Below are 16254 nucleotides of genomic sequence, written 5' to 3' on the forward strand. Positions count from 1 at the left end.
AGAGATTTTTGGTCTAATCCCTTCAACTTTTTGCTTGGAGTTAAGGTTAGTGCAATTATTGTGTTATAAATTTCATTGATTTCTAGGGTATTGTATGATAAATGAAATAGTACTTGTGTTGTGTTGTTGCTTGTATTGCATTGAAAATATTGATATGATTAAATATTGATAGGATGTTATATGATAGATGAAATGTTGCTTGTGTTGGATGATTTATAGGTACTAAAAATATCGAATTCGTAAGAAATGTCTTGGCACCATCGAGTGTGGATGTATGATAGGTTGAATCCAACAAGAGGGGGTATTAAACCTGAGTTTTATGACAAGGTTGAGGAGTTTATAGAAACAATTAGTAAGTTAGATGTTGTGAAGTCGGAAGGAAAGTGTAGATGCCCATGCGTTAAGTGTAGATGCACAAATTATAAAGAGCTGAACATTATTAAGATGCATTTGTGGGAAAAGGGGTTTATGCCAAATTATTGGATTTGGACAGAACATGGAGAGATTGACGACATAGGGATTAATCAGACGGGATTCAATAATTGTGGGGAAGGTGGTTCAGGAAGTGGTGCAAATGTAGAAGAATGTGATATGTATGACATTAGCTGGGAAGACAACTCCAGAAGGTATCATGAAATGGTTTTCGATTCTGTTGGTCCAGAGGATCCTCATGTAGAGGCTAAAAATTTTTTTGATCTTCTTGAGGCAGCTCAAAAGCCTTTGTGGGAAGGTTGTGTGCACTCTCAACTATCGATAGCTGTTAGAATGCTATGCATTAAGGCCGAGGGAAACCAATCACAGGAGTCATTTAAGCAGTGGGCCACCTTAATTAGGAAAATTGCTCCTGAGGGTAGTGCCATACCTAGGGATTACTATGAGGCTAAGAAGTTAGTGCAAAAGCTTGGATTGAAGGCAATCAAAATAGATTGTTGCTCAAACAATTGCATGTTGTATCGAAAAGACGATGCTGCTCTAACTAGTTGCAAGTTTTGTGAAGCACCTAGATTCAAGCCTATTTCCGATGGTGGTTGTAAGTCCAAGAGAGTTCCTGTCAGACGGATGCACTACCTACCCTTAATCCCTAGACTTCGAAGGCTTTATGCATCAATGAGTTCAGCTCCGCACATGACGTGGCATATAAAAAACCAACGTGATGATGGCGTGATGACCCATCCGTCACATGGGGAGGCATGGAAAAGCTTTGACCGTATCCACTCTGATTTTGCTTTGGAGCCTAGAAACATTAGGTTAGGTCTTTGCTCTGATGGGTTTACCCCAAATATCCAATTTAGCAAGCCTTATTCTTGTTGGCCCGTAATTGTAATTCCATACAATCTACCTCCTGGAATGTGTATGAAAGATCCTTATTTGTTCTTGACTTGCTTAATACCTGGTCCTAATAACCCTAAAGCCAACATTGATGTATTCTTGGGACCCTTGATTGACGAATTAAATGAGTTGTGGAATCCTGGTGTTTTGACGTATGATATTGTAGAAAAAAAGAATTTCGTCTTAAAGGCAGCATTGATGTGGACTATCAATGATTTCCCGGCTTATGGGATGTTGTCTGGGTGGATGACACAAGGAAGATTATCATGTCCTATTTGCATGGAGGATACCAAGTCTTTTACACTATCACATGGAGGCAAGGCATCATGGTTTGATTGTCATCGGAGGTTTTTGCCGACAAACCACCCTTATAGGCGCAATAAGAATGACTTCAGGAAGAATAAAATAGAAAGTGAAGAGGCTCCTACCAGATTAAGTGGTTTGGAGATTTGGCAAAGGGTTAAAGGACTTGGGAAGATATCAGATAATGGAAAGTGGATCAAATCGCGAGAGTATGGTATTACTCACAATTGGACTAAGCAAAGTGTGTTTTGGGAGTTACCTTATTGGAAGGATAACCTGGTTCGTCACTGTCTTGATGTAATGCACATAGAGAAGAATGTGCTTGATAACATAATGAATACTGTTATGGACACTGATAGAACTAAAGACAATGAAAAGGCTAGGTTAGACCTGGCTGAACTGTGCAAGCGTCCAGATTTACATTTGCGGCATGTCGGTGATAATTGTTGGTCCAAACCTAAGGCAGCTTATACTTTAACTTTTGAACAACAACAAGACGTGTATAGGTGGGTGCAACAACTTAGATTTCCAGATGGTTATGCATCTAACCTTGCTAGATGTGTAAGTCTTTCCCAAGGGAGGTTTATTGGTATGAAGAGCCATGATTGTCACATTTTTATGCAGTGCTTGCTTCCAACTGCATTCAGAGAACTACCTACAAATATATGGAAACCTCTTACCGAGTTAAGCCAATTTTTCAAAGACTTGTGTTCAACCACTCTCAAGGTTCATGATTTAGAGGTTATGGAGCAGAATATTCCCATTATCCTTTGCAAGTTAGAAAGGATATTTCCCCCAGGATTCTTTAATGTGATGGAGCATTTGCCAATTCATCTAGCATATGAGGCACGTGTGTGTGGACCTGTCCAATATAGGTGGATGTATCCGTTTGAACGGGTGATAGGAGCATTCAAGCGAACAGTAAAAAATAGAGCAAGGGTTGAAGGTTCGATTTGTGAGGCTTTCTTGGCAAAGGAGACTTCAAGTTTTGTTTCTTTCTACTTTGAACCACATATCTTATCGAGGCGAACCCGTGTGGGAAGAAATGATGACGGCGAAGACACAATTAAAGCCTCTTTATCAATATTTAATAGACCTGGTCGCAAGGTTGGTAAAGCTAAAGATCATTGGTTAGATGAACGAGACAAGGCCGCAGCTCATTTGCATATTCTACTCAATGAAAGCAAAGTTAGCCCTTTCTACATGTAAGTGCCCAAATCTTTTATTAAACAGTTAATTACACTTTTTCTACTAACGAATCCCATAGCTTATAAACTCTAGTCCTACTTTCATCAAGGTTTTGGAAAGAAACTTGTCCTGGAGAAAGCGATGACCGATTTCCCCCTTGGTTTGCATCATATGTAAGTGCATAAATTCGTATCATTTATTGTAAAGGTTTCTAACTAAAGATTTGAATCACATATCTTATAATTTGTTGCATGTTTCTAACTAGGTTCAAAATCAATGTAATGAAATTGTTGATCCTGGTTTGCAATCACTTTCTTGGGGTCCTTCAAACAAAGCAACAAGTTATCCAATTTATAAAGTAAATGGATATACATTTCATACCCTTGCAAGGTCAAAAGGAAAAAAAACCGATAACACCGGTGTGTTTGTTAAAGGTGATATAGGCAGCGGGGAAAGTGATTGGTTTGGAGTATTAGAAGATATACTCGAGCTTGAATACACTGGTAGTGACTATAATCGAGTTGTTTTATTCAAATGTCAATGGTATGATCCAAGTCGTCCAAATGGAACACGTATTCATAATGACTACAAAATAACTGAAGTCAACCATAGTAAAAGATATCGCCACTATGATCCTTTCATTGTCGCCCAAAAAGCTAAACAAGTTTACTTCTTACCTTATCCTGGAAATTGCAAGTCTATGTGGCGTGTTGTTGTAAACACTAAACCAAGAGGTCGAATTGAAATCAATCATGTACATGTAGAGGAGGATGGGGAAGAGAATGATGTAGCTTATCAAGCGGATGAGAGCAATCCTTCTAGGATTTCTGACACCGAGCCTCCTATCAGTCTTAAGTCTCCATTTGGAGAGGACCGCATTGTTGAATTGTCCATCGGCTCTAGTTCTGGGGCTAATAAAAATGAAGATGATGATGTTGCAGACTTTGATGATGATATTGATTTTTAATAGGGTAATCATTTTTAGCTTGTATTGTTTTAGCTTATATATATTGTTCTTTACATACATTGTTCTTAATATTTAGCTTATATATATTGTTCTTTACATATGTTGTCATGTAACTTAATCTAGTTGTCTTAAAAATTCAATATATTTAAAGCATAACTCTGTCCCACACTCATTAAGCTGACATGTCTAAAGCACCACTGGAATTTTTTTCTTGTCCTTTTTCTGATATTTAGGAAGCTTCATATTCTTTCTTATTGTTTTTAATCTCTTTCTTACAGTTTGGTTTGAAGATTGAATCTCTCTCTTTGTTGCAGTGGCAGTAGTGAAGGAAATTCATTGAATCTCTCTCTCTGTTTTTAATCTCTGCTGCCTTACTTGGTAATCCATTGACGAAAAATCCCAATATTGTAAGTTCCCATTTCTCAAAGTTCCTTGCTTTTTTCCTCTTTAGAGTTTAGATGTTACAGGTATCAAGTGTTTGTGAAATTAAGACATCAATTTTTTTCTCTTTCCTCTTCGACTCAGCATTTTTTTTGTGCAGTTTGGAGGCCTTCTAACTACTGGCATTTTGGCTTTCTCTGGAACGTATGTCATTTCTCTAGCTCTCAATGGATACATATGCCGTGTGAATGTGATCCTTTTTATGCTTATTTTGTAGTGTGATTGAAAGATATTCAGATGTTAATGACTTAAATGTTATGTATCATTTCCTATGGAAAAAAAAATAAATAAAAGAAAGACTGTCAAAAATAATAATAAATAAAATAAAATAAAGGGCTAGCCTAGTGAAAAAAAGGTGCCATCTTAACAGTTCTTTCCTTCTTTGGAATGTATCTGCTGATGACATTGTGGTTGCTTACTACTAAGCCACAAAGATTCCAAGGTTTAAAGAAAGTATAAGCAACATAACCAGTTAATTTCAGGGCATTGTTTAAGGTTCTTGCTTTTTCGATTGATGATAACTGTCAATCAGATTTGATCCATTTTAACTGGCTTTCTTGTTAAGCCTCATAATGGGTTAAGTTATTTAAACTAACAAAAATTTCTTGTAGTAAAGTTAAGTTATTACTCTACGGATTGAATTTCAAAATTTTGTTAAGGCATTCACAATTTCTGACTTATGATATCTTATCGAAATGATTATGTTTACATCTTTAATGGGAAAATAGAATATTTTACACAATATAGGCCTGCAAAAAAAATCTATCTAATTTGATAAGCAGCAGATTGGTAGATTGCTGATCAATTATGAAGTGGGTTTGCTTGATTCTCTTTTTTGTTTGCTTGATTTCTGTACCCATCCATCTGCTCTGCACCCTCTCTAAACAAGTGTATCTATGCTCTGCACCCTCTCTATGCTTAATATTTTTACTTAATAGTCCTTGAATATATATGTAGGTCATGGCTCCTCGGGTCAAGGGTAAAGGTGTCAAGGGTCATAGAAGTTCTCACACCACTACCGCAGCCGCTATTTCAACCACCTCCACCTCTTCTGGGACTTCGGTTGTGCCAGATTTTCAGTCAGGATCACTTAGCCAGCAACCGTATTTGATGGTACCTAATCCAGGCTACACGGGTCTTCCTCCACCAAGTTGGCCTACTCCAGGATGTATGGGTCCCCCTCCTCCACCCCCTCCTCCAATTTCGATTCCTCCTCCGCTTCGCAATTCCAATCTATTAGTTGATTCAGAGACACCTGGAAGCTCTAGTACATCTCCTCCATCAGAGACTGCATCGGTTCCTAATAGTGTCACAAAAGAAAGATTGGTTCCCGATGGAAAAACAAGGTAAAATTTGGATCTCTCTATAATTAAAATAGCAGCTTCTAGTGGATTTCCCATATTGCATTACCTATTTCTCTTATTACTCTTCTACACAATTTTTACATACTGCATTACCTATTCCTCTTATTACTTTTTCAGCAAGCAATACTAATCACTCTTCTTCTTTTACTACTCCTAATCTAAATGTGTTTACTACTATATTTTAATTTCAAATTAAAGTGCTAATGACTTAAAACTATTTTTTTTAGTTTCCTAACTTGTCAATTCTTTATGAAATTATCAGTTGGTTACCTTTCCCTCCTGGTTCTCAGAAGATTACAGAGATCATCAAGAAACGATATGATAAACCGTACAAAAAGTTTGGAGATGTCCCTCTTCCGACAAAGAAGCTTTGGTTTAAGGAGTGGAAGGTAAAAGTGTTGGATTGAATAAAATTATTTTGGATTGAATATTGTTCATGTGATTTGAATCTTATAAGTAGCAACTTGATGAGTATGTGCAGAGCCACTTTCTTATTGATGATGATGATGATGAGTTTTTCTGGAGGACTTTCAAGTATAGGACAAGTAAGCGATTTAGCCAAATGATGTCAGATATCCGTGAGGGTGTGGATACAACCCACGAATGGCTAATTCCTGCTTACAAAAAGGTGTTGGAAAGGTATTGGGAAACAGATGAGAAATGGAAAAATATAAGAAAAAAAGCAAGAGAGAATCGAGCGTCACTCTTAGGTGGTTCTGTCCATTGCGGTGGTTCTATTCCATTGAGCTCAACTATAGAGAGGATGGTAACATAATTTAAGTGGCTTTAGATCTTATTTAATAGACATCTATTTATGTAAAATTTTTCTTATTTTGTATTTTATGTGGAACAGAAGAAGCAGTTGGGCCGTACACCAACCCACGAGGAGGTCTTCAAAGAAACCCACACACTTAAAAGTGACAAGTCTAAATGGGTGGACAAGCGCTCTCAAGACACTCATGTGAGATATAGCACAAATACTCCTCCTATGTCAAAATTATTAACTAATTTCTAGCTGTCTGGCATTAACATTACTGTATTTAGTGGTCCTAACTATGTTCAACATTATTATTATTATTATTCAGCTTTGTGCTTTGTGATTTTATAGTTGGTTTCTTTTCTTCCAAGTTTCTGTAGTCTAAGCCCTTTGACACATCTCCTTATATAGGGTCTATTCAATTATTCACAATTTGATTCCATAGACCAACTTAAGAGATAATACAGTTCACCAATCTTAATCTTGTGTAGAAAGCATGTGAAGCATGCATTATTCTCTTGGAATATGGTAAGCTTGTCCCCATTACTCATCACCTAATGTGTATATAATATAATCCATGCTTCTTCAGAGATTGTCTCAAAATCATGAGGTTGGAACTGTGCAACATGGATTAAATTACTCATCTTTGCAAAGTTAAGATCCACATTTTGTGATATGAAGAATGGTTTAATGTGACAGATAAGTTTGTTGAGAATAAGAAAACATACTGATGAGCAGATTAGTAGCAGTAGAGTAATTTTTAAGTGTGTCCACGAATAACATGTAGTGTTCATGTCTCCCCTTCCTATTATCAGAATCTCCTTCATCATGTAGTATTAATCTTGTTTTTGCTTTTAGCATATCATAAAGAATGTTGATACTAATATTTAGCTCAATATTCTTGGGACTATTAAACTGTTCTTGCTGTTTGTTATATAAGATCATGGATGTTTGTGAAGATTTCTTGTGAAAATTCAGCCTCATTTTTGCTTGTGACTATTATTGGAGTTTTCTATTAAGTAATATGCATGGCTATTTGTCTTAATAATAATAATATAATTGATATAATCATTGTGCAACAGGAGAAGTTTATAAAAAAGTTGGCAGAAGTTCAGGCTCAACGTGCCGAGGCTCAAGCACAGGGAATGGAGCTACAACCAATTGATGAAGATTTGATTTGGGAGGAAGTGTGTGGTGGGCAAAAGAAGAATCGAGTTTATGGAAAAGGGTCATTCTTTTCTAGCTCTATCAAGTCTGGAACCACTTCTGCCAATTCTGTATCTGGAAGAGCACCAAGAAATCAAAATTTTGTTCCTGATTTGCAAGAACAGATTCATAATCTCAATGAAGAGCTTTTTCAGCGTGTTACTCAACAAACAGATGAGCGTATTAGTAAGTTGTTAGATACACGCTTGGCTCCTTTGGAAAAGACTCAAAAGAAATTAGAAAAGTTGGAACGGGCAATTGGAAAGGCCAAGAAGGAAAAGCTGAAACAGAAGAGATGGAATGAGGCTTATGTTAGCTATTATGAGAAGGTTAGAGCGTCAAGTAGTTCTAGTGCAGTTCCACTACCACCACCACCGCCGCCACCCTCAATGTCTTCGGATGAGGGCTATGATGATGATGAGGATGAAGATGACACTGAAGACTATAGCTGATAGTTTTAGTATGGTTGAACAATATACTAGGAATTATAGTTGATGATCAATACATTTTGTTTATGTTTTGAATTATATTGACTTGCTTGTTTATAATATTTTCTTTTAGTTTGATAATACGATGAATTTGTTTATGTTTTGAAATATTATAAATATTCAAATATAAATTAGATAAAAATTTGTATTAAATTTATATTTATTTTGTATGAAAATAAGTTTATTTTGTAATTAGAAAAAGTAAAAAAAAATCTATTTTACCTTACAGACGGATTTACAGACGGATTTTCTGTCTGTAATCATGATTTTCCAAAGCTTAAATTACAGACGGAAAATCCGTCTGAAAAAATCCGTCTGTAATCATGATTTTCCAAAGCTTAAATTACAGACGGAAAATCCGTCTGAAAATCCGTCTGTAATTACAGACGAAAAATCCGTCTGAAAATCCGCCTGTAATTACAGACGGAAAATCCGTCTGTAAGTTTGTCGCCGTCAAGAAATGGAGGGAGAATTTACAGAGGGAAAATCCGTCGGTAAATCGTAAAAATCCGTCAGTAATTTTCCGACGGAAAAAAATCCGTCGGTAAATAATTTCCGACGGGGCTTTTACAGAGGGACAAAATCCGTCGGTAATTTTGTCGGTAACCAAAAATCCGTCTGTAATAAAGACTAAATCCGTCTGTAAATCTGTCTGTATTAATCACTTTTCTAGTTGTGATTTAATATAGATTCACTTTAAATTTATATATAATGGCAGGTCTCTTTTATCATTTTTATATATTCTTTCTAAAACACTTAAAATTTTAAGTTGATTACAATGGTCAAAACATGTAAAAATAATCGGGTTGCTTCTGTAGAGGCAAGTTCTATGCCTAACATGAAGAATTATCAAGAACCAACAAAAAATTTGAACAGGCATATAATAATTATTATTTTTACTTATCTTATTTTATGAATTTGTTCTTAATATTTTTCTGTGATTCTTTGATGTAAACATATGTGTATATAGTATTATTCTATCATATAAAAAATATATAAAGTTATTGTTCTATAATTCTCAGCATACATGATATGAGTATTCTTTTTGGCAAAAATAAATAAATAAATAAATAAATAAAAGCAAAAAGGATTTAGGGTTTGCTCAAGCACTCCCTTCTCACTCCCCACGGTCATGAAGCTGGGCAAAAATAATATGAATGTTAAACTAAATCCAAACTCCACAATCGAGTTTCACACACAAAATCCTGTTAATGGTCTGTTCCTCTTCGGCTCTTCCCTCTTGGTGCTTCCTTACACATTCTTCATCGTATTCCTTTGGTTTCATTGTTGCTGACTCGTCATCACAGGTGTGGGCAACCGGCTTTCCTTCTTGATTCTGGGTCAGTGGATTAAGGATCTGAAAGCCGAGCTTGGTTTGCTTTGTGTCGCCAAGGTCACTGGTCTTTTCTAGGTTTACTTTGCTGGATTGCTTTCTTTCTGAGTTGATTTTGGTGGTTTATGGATTCTGACCTATTTCTTGTTCTGTGAAAAGGGGTTTTTGCTTTTGGGTTGGTTGAGTGTGTGTGTGGGGGGGGGGGGTTGCTCTGTTTTATCTTTATCTGGAGGTGAATCTTGGGTGCTGCCATTCTTTGATTGCTTTCTATGTATTCTTTTTCTCTTCATGTTATTCGGTTTAATACTTTGGATGTCTCTTTGGGGTGCTTTGTTGTTTATAAAGTTTTAGTTTTTATTAGAATTTACATGTCAATTAGAGTAATCTATAAGTTTTAGTTTTTATTTTCTATATTTTTACATCCGTACTTATTTTTTTCTTTATCGTTACAGTGAACAGCTGGAACAAGTGACTTTGGATTTATTAGCCAATTCAATTGGTCAATTGACTCAACTAGTTCAATCTATTGTTCAACATTTGAAAAATAATGTCAGCTCCCCCTCTAAAGTGTTTAAGGTCTTTGGTTCCGAATCTAATACTTTACTCAACAAGGTAGTGCATCGAGTAATCCTTTATTGCTATGCTCTATTGAAAAGGCAAAAACGGATTTGTCTATTGCTAAAAAAAAAGGAGAAAAACTCACTTGCTCCAAATACTATTCTTGGATTAGAGCTGCTTATTGTGAGTACTATGTAATAAGTAATTTAGTTTTATTATTATTATTATTATTATTATTATTATTATTATTATTATTATTATTATTATTATTATTATTATTATTATTATTATTATTATTATTATTATTATTATTATTATTATTATTATAGTAATAATTATTTTTTTATATTTAGTGGGTGCACGTATCTTTTAGACCAACAGTTTCGATGAGTTTGGACGATATTGAGCTTGCAATTACAGCATACTTGTATGGTGATATATTGGTAGATAAGTAAGTAGATTTAATAGGCATATCATTTTTTAACGGCGTTGTGAATTTTTTTAGCTATTTTTATTTACGTTAATTTATCTTTGGCAACGATGAGGAGGATATAGTGTTTTCAGATCATACAGCTCATAGAGATGTATTCAGGAGTTTGATTCCAGGCAAGCCAATTGTTTCTCTTGTGCTAGACTTAGTAGCAGATATGATGAAGATAGAGTTGACCAGAGAAAGTAGTTATTGGTTTTTACCTACAGTTTTTGCGGTAAGCATATCAGAGAAATAACACTAAAATAATGCTGGTATTTGTTATTTTTATTGTGCATATAAACAAGTGACAAAAATAATGCAGTTGTCAGAGAAGACAAAAATGGATCCCAACTGTCTGCCGTCTTGCATCACAGATATTTATTTGGGCAAAGTGGACTGCTTAAAAAGAGTAAGAATTGTTGCATACACCATATAACATAACTTAATGCTTGTTATTCAAGAAGTTTATATCATTTTTAAATTCAAAATAGCAAATATGGGTATGAAATAAATTTAATAACTAAAATGACTTTCTCTTGATTAGGTGTTTATCCCTGTATCTGAGACTATTGATGAAGGTCATCAACACTGGTACCTGGTAGTGATCGATCGTGTTAAAGGACACATCATTTTGCTAGACCCGTTGCCCACTGAGAAATAGTTCAAGCGAAAGAGGACAGCCTTGAAATTAGTAACTATATTTTATGTTTTCTTGTTAATTATCTAGATATATGACTAAAAAACCAAATTCTGACATAGACTTAAACAGGCCATTTTTTTAGACGAAGTAGTAGAAGACCGTCCATTCTATGACTTTGAGACTACTCCGAATCTGAATTCTTCACAATTTGAATTAGAAGAACCGGAGGGCCTTCCCACCCTCGAACATGGATCGTAAGATAATATTAATAGTAGTTATTGGTATGAAAGTTATGCATTATATAGCACTCTAATATATCTTGCTCGATATTTAGTAATGACGCGGGTGTGTGGGTTGCAAGTTGGATGATAGCTTGTTTTGAAGATGATCATTTTAATATAAAGGTAATATTATACATTATTTTTTATTCTCATTCTTTCTTTGATGTTTAGGTAGTTAAGCATTATGTGTAAATGTTAATGTTTTATTAGGTTGATGATGTGAGTCGAATGAAGATTGCAGTCTCACTCGTGTCGAAGAATCATAACATGATCGCGTATAGGGTCAAAAGAAAGGCCTCTGAAAATCTTAGAAAGCTGTATAATAATCACCATCTTGATTAATATGAATTCTCGGAAGATTAGACTTATAACATTCCCTTTTTCTATTTTTTGTGGGCATATAAACCTTCTTGTGACATACGCATTATAATTTGTTTACGTTTGTGTTCGTATTTGTTTGCCGGATTATTTAATGTCTCCATTTGACTAGAGATATAAGAAGCATTATTTTTAAAAGTGGGTTTTCTTGACCATCATTATTACTTTTACGTTTTATGATTTTTCTGCTAGTGGTGCTTATTATTATGCCATTTTGATATTATGATTGATTTGATCATAATTAGATGGATTCAGAATCAATACATGTTACCTAATATTAATATCTTTGATATATGCATTGAGCTCTATTGGGATTTGCAGTGAAGATTTTTTCTTTTACTTTTATTTTATCTTATTTATTTATTAGCTCTTTGGGATATTTCTTTGCATTTTGATCATCCCCTCTTGATGCGGGAGTTCTAGTGCAACTCTGGTTTTTCCTTTTTTCTGGGGTTTGAAGTGGAAGTGGGAGTTCGGGTGATTTGGATTATACCCAAGAGAAGGGACTGATTGATGTAGCTTTTGCTTAAATAATTAAAAGTTCATTTATGCTCAACTTTGAAGATGCTGCCTGATCAGAGAAAAAAGGTACTTACTCAGCTCATATGTGTATTTAGATTCACATGTATGTATCTTAATATGTTTTGGATTGGTTTTGACTTTAGAAAAGTCACATAATGCGATTGATGTGAATGTGATGCTATTGATATGTTTCTTTTCATGGAGTTTTGCGATTGATGTGAATGTGAATGAGATTGGATATTTTTCTTATAGATCTATGTACTTATATAGTGATATTATTGCTTTTTGTTAATGAATTGAACTTAACTTTTTTTCTTATTATACATCACAAATATTGTAATGAAGTCAAACTAATTTCCATTCTAAGATTCGAACTAGCCCTGCTTAAGCATTTCCTTTGGATGGTAAATGACTAGTTTTGTTTATCAGTTTATAAGAGTTTGATGAAGCTAATCTGGTTTAAATTCTACTGATGTAATTCAACTTGTGAAATGCCTTTTATCTGTAGCCTAAACCTCTGAAGAATTTGAATGGATTAATCTATCAAATTTGTGGTGAAACTGTTGGATTAACAGACATCGGCGATGTCTTTGTTGCTTGCAATGAGTGTGCATTTCTAGTTTGTCGTCCTTGTTATGAATACGAGTGAAAGGATATACCAGTGTTGCCTCCAGTACAAGACTAGATACAAAAGGCACAAAGGTAGTTCACTTTGTGCATATGTGTTTTTTTTTTCTGTTTTAGACTCTGATAATCCATTGTCTTAACTTTTAATTGAACTGAAAGAATCATCTTTGGATTTCAGGGAGTCCTCGAGTGGATGGAGATGAAGATGTGGATGATGTTGATGATTTGGCGAATGAGTTAAGTTATAGCCAAGGAAAGAGTCCTAATAATGCAATCTCTTAGAGTAGAGTATCATAAATTCATAACTCTTAATTCCATTGATAAATTCTTGGTTTCTGATTGATTATGTCACTCATGGAAGGTCTAGGCACAGCATGAAATGTTGCTAATGTGACAAAAGGATCAACTGGGGTGATATTTGGTCTCGGAACTGTTGGCCTTTCTGTAAGTGCAGGGAACAACTCTGTCTGTCTTAACTTTTCAGTTCTCAATTGGTTACTAATTATCATTTCCAAACTACAAGATAATTTATGAATTCTCCTTTAATTAGGTTGCATAAGGTGCAAAACTAAGGGGAGCATCTCGAATAATTGGCGTGGATAAGAATCCACAGAAGTGTGAAAAAGGTGCCAAAATTAGTCCTGAAATCGATCTGAATATTGTTTTTTCACCTAGCACAATCCTTGGTTCATTATTTGTTATTGTGTTTGTTGTTGCCGCAGCAAAAGCTTTTGGATTTACAGAAGTTGTTGACCCGAGTTCCTACCAAGAACCTATTGCTCAGGTTGTTGTTTATCTCATCTGAAAATATCCAATTTAACCTTTCAGATAATATATATATGGTCATATATCATATCAAATAGCTGCTACTAGGTTAAGACTTACATGTCTGTGAAACAAGTTTATTTGTAACAATCGTTTATATGTTGAAAATTTTCAGGTTATTAAGCGCATTACTGATGGCAGAGCAGATTTTTCTTTCGAATGTGTAGGTGACACTGACATGATAACCACTACATTGTAGTCCTGTTGTGATGTAATACTCATTGTAGCCCAAACTCTCCTTCAATGTTTTGTGCTATGATTTTACTTTAAAGCCAACCAAAATTCATTTATAAACTCTCATAGTTGAAATATTTTATGTTTATGGCACTGTAATCTTTGTTCTAATTTGAATAAAATAAAATAGGTGTTGAGGTTAAGCCAGGGGATTGTGTCAAAATAGATGAGTTGGAAGTAGCTAATGCCTACATCCACATCTCTCAGGTTCACTTCTTTTCATGCTTATTATTTTCTCGTGTTTTTTTGGAATAAATCTTCTAAAGCGTTTTCCCTCTCAAGTTGCACTAGGAGAGGCCTCAAAGAATGAGAAATCTAAGGAACCTATGGTTGTCTACCTCAAAGTTGGAGTGCAGAAGCTTGTTTTGGGAACTTTGAACAGGGAGAAAATCCCCCAAATACCCTTGGATTTGGTTCTTGACCAAGAGGCTGAGCTTTCCCACACTTGCCAGAGTGCCAGTGTCTATTTCTGAGGATATAGGGCTGATCGATATCCTTTACACCACTAGTATATGTTAATTTATTCGTTGTTTTTGAATTGGTCTTGGTCCCCTGTCATTAGAAAATTTTGAATATGAAAAGTGCAAGTTTCAATGATGTGTGTTGTTATTTGTGAATATTTTTTCCTTGACTTTTGATGTGTTCCCTGTGGCACTGATGAGGACGTACCTGGTGATTTTGGTTCTAATGACTATTCAGGTATAGCACAGACCTATCTCGTAAATTTGATGAATTGTTATTGATTTATGATTCACTTGCTCAAACATTGTTGCGTTGTTTGATTTGTACAGAGAGTGATGAGGAAGAGGCTGCATTGAATCTCAAAGATAAAGGTTGATAGTTCTGCTCAATCCAAAATGTACTATTTACTTGTGCATTCTATGATGTGAGTAACTAATTATTAATCTACATTCAGGAAAAGTTGAAACCAAGTCTGAAAAGGTAAAGATTGATGAACCAAAAATGGATGTGAGTGGTTCCCCAGCAAAGAAAGTCAATGTTGCTGTTCCAAAGAAAGATGAAGAGGACGAGGACTCTGATGATGACGATGATGACGACAATGATGATGAGTCTAATGATTAGGATGAATCTGGAAGTGAGGTAACACAATGAGTTTGTTATCTACTCTCTGTTGCAATTACTTTTTAATTTTATTTAAAACTTAATGGAAAAATAAAAGCATTGCGCTTCTTTCAAGTATTAATTTTGTGGAAACCTTTATTGATAATTGTAGATGGATGCTGATACTGATGAGGACGAGAGTGATGAAGATGAAGAGACACCTGTGAAAAAGGTAACATTACTGTGTGGTCCTGTTTCCTCATATATTGTCTTGTGTATTATTATTATTTGACATTAAAAATTAAATGCATTGCTTTATGTCTTGAAGGTCGACCAGGGCAAGAAGAGACCAAATGTGTCTACAACAAAAACTATAGTTCCTGTTGCTAAGAAAGCTAAGAATGTAACTCCTGAAAAGTCTGGTGAGACTATTAGCTATCTTTACAATTCGATATTGCATAACTTCGTAGTGTTGTTGAGGAAAATAGTCGATATTGGGACATGTCATGCATGCTCACTTGATAGCATTCCAAGTGCACCATCATATTTAATGTACTTTGTGTTGTAGGTGGCAAGAAAATTGCACATGCACTAACCCCTCACCTCGTGAAAAAATGTGGAAATCCGAACAGCGCAGGGAAGTTCCAGTCACCTAAAACTGGTTCACAGCAGCAAAAAAAGGGTGGAAACAAGGGTGGTCGTTGATCATGAAGTTTCTAATATGTACTAATTTTTGCTTTATTGCATTGGAATATCGTAATCGGTGTAATGGTTAGGAGGTTTACTAAATTTTGTTTGCTAGAGGTGGCTACTAGTTCGATGAGTTGAGTTCTCAGAAATTTTGTTGGACAACTATTGTGTATTAGTTGAGTTAAAATATATTAATTATCTTTATTATTCAAATCTGAGCTACTCTCTAATGCTGAGAACGTCCATGGCACCACTTGTTTTGACTATTTTCTGTATGTCAGGTTACTTTTTACCCTTGATTTTCATAACTCAAACTACATGATTTCTATTTGTTTTCTTGGTATTTCTAAAGACATTGTTAAGGCTATTTTATGTATTGAACAATCAAAGATGCTTGCTGTGTCAGGATCAAAACTTCGTTTTAAATTTGAGCCTTAATGCTCTAATTGGGATTTGGGAACTCATCCTTCGTTGTTTAAAACGATATGAACTTGAGTCTCCGCTCATTTGCAAACGATATTTTGGGGATCGCATGGTCGTGAACCGAATTATACACCATTCAACTCCAATATTCTGAATACTCAAACTA

The 16254-nt window shown here is 35.0% G+C and overlaps 2 protein-coding genes and 1 pseudogene across 3 annotated transcripts; all 3 read left to right on the forward strand.

The window, feature by feature from the left end:
* The first annotated feature begins 246 nt into the window (after positions 1 to 246).
* On the forward strand, positions 247 to 3787 carry LOC107626882 (uncharacterized). The gene is made up of 3 exons (XM_088495574.1): positions 247 to 2837; positions 2930 to 2993; positions 3086 to 3787. Exons 1-3 carry the CDS (start codon positions 247 to 249, stop codon positions 3785 to 3787), a joined length of 3357 nt encoding a protein of 1118 aa, XP_088351700.1.
* Positions 3788 to 5188: 1401 nt separating this feature from the next.
* LOC107614363 (uncharacterized) lies at positions 5189 to 8007 on the forward strand. Its single transcript, XM_088497397.1, has 5 exons — positions 5189 to 5574; positions 5855 to 5981; positions 6074 to 6358; positions 6446 to 6553; positions 7432 to 8007. Exons 1-5 carry the CDS (start codon positions 5189 to 5191, stop codon positions 8005 to 8007), a joined length of 1482 nt encoding a protein of 493 aa, XP_088353523.1.
* Positions 8008 to 14574: 6567 nt separating this feature from the next.
* LOC107613129 (uncharacterized) lies at positions 14575 to 15680 on the forward strand (annotated as a pseudogene). Its single transcript, XR_015895687.1, has 6 exons — positions 14575 to 14612; positions 14705 to 14746; positions 14830 to 15014; positions 15148 to 15207; positions 15304 to 15397; positions 15544 to 15680. The product of XR_015895687.1 is annotated as an uncharacterized LOC107613129 (transcript).
* The last annotated feature ends 574 nt before the right edge of the window (positions 15681 to 16254 follow it).

The sequence above is a fragment of the Arachis ipaensis genome, chromosome B8, assembly GCF_059453495.1.
Source record: "Arachis ipaensis isolate K30076 ecotype BB chromosome B8, ASM5945349v1, whole genome shotgun sequence".
Taxonomy (NCBI): Eukaryota; Viridiplantae; Streptophyta; class Magnoliopsida; order Fabales; family Fabaceae; genus Arachis; species Arachis ipaensis.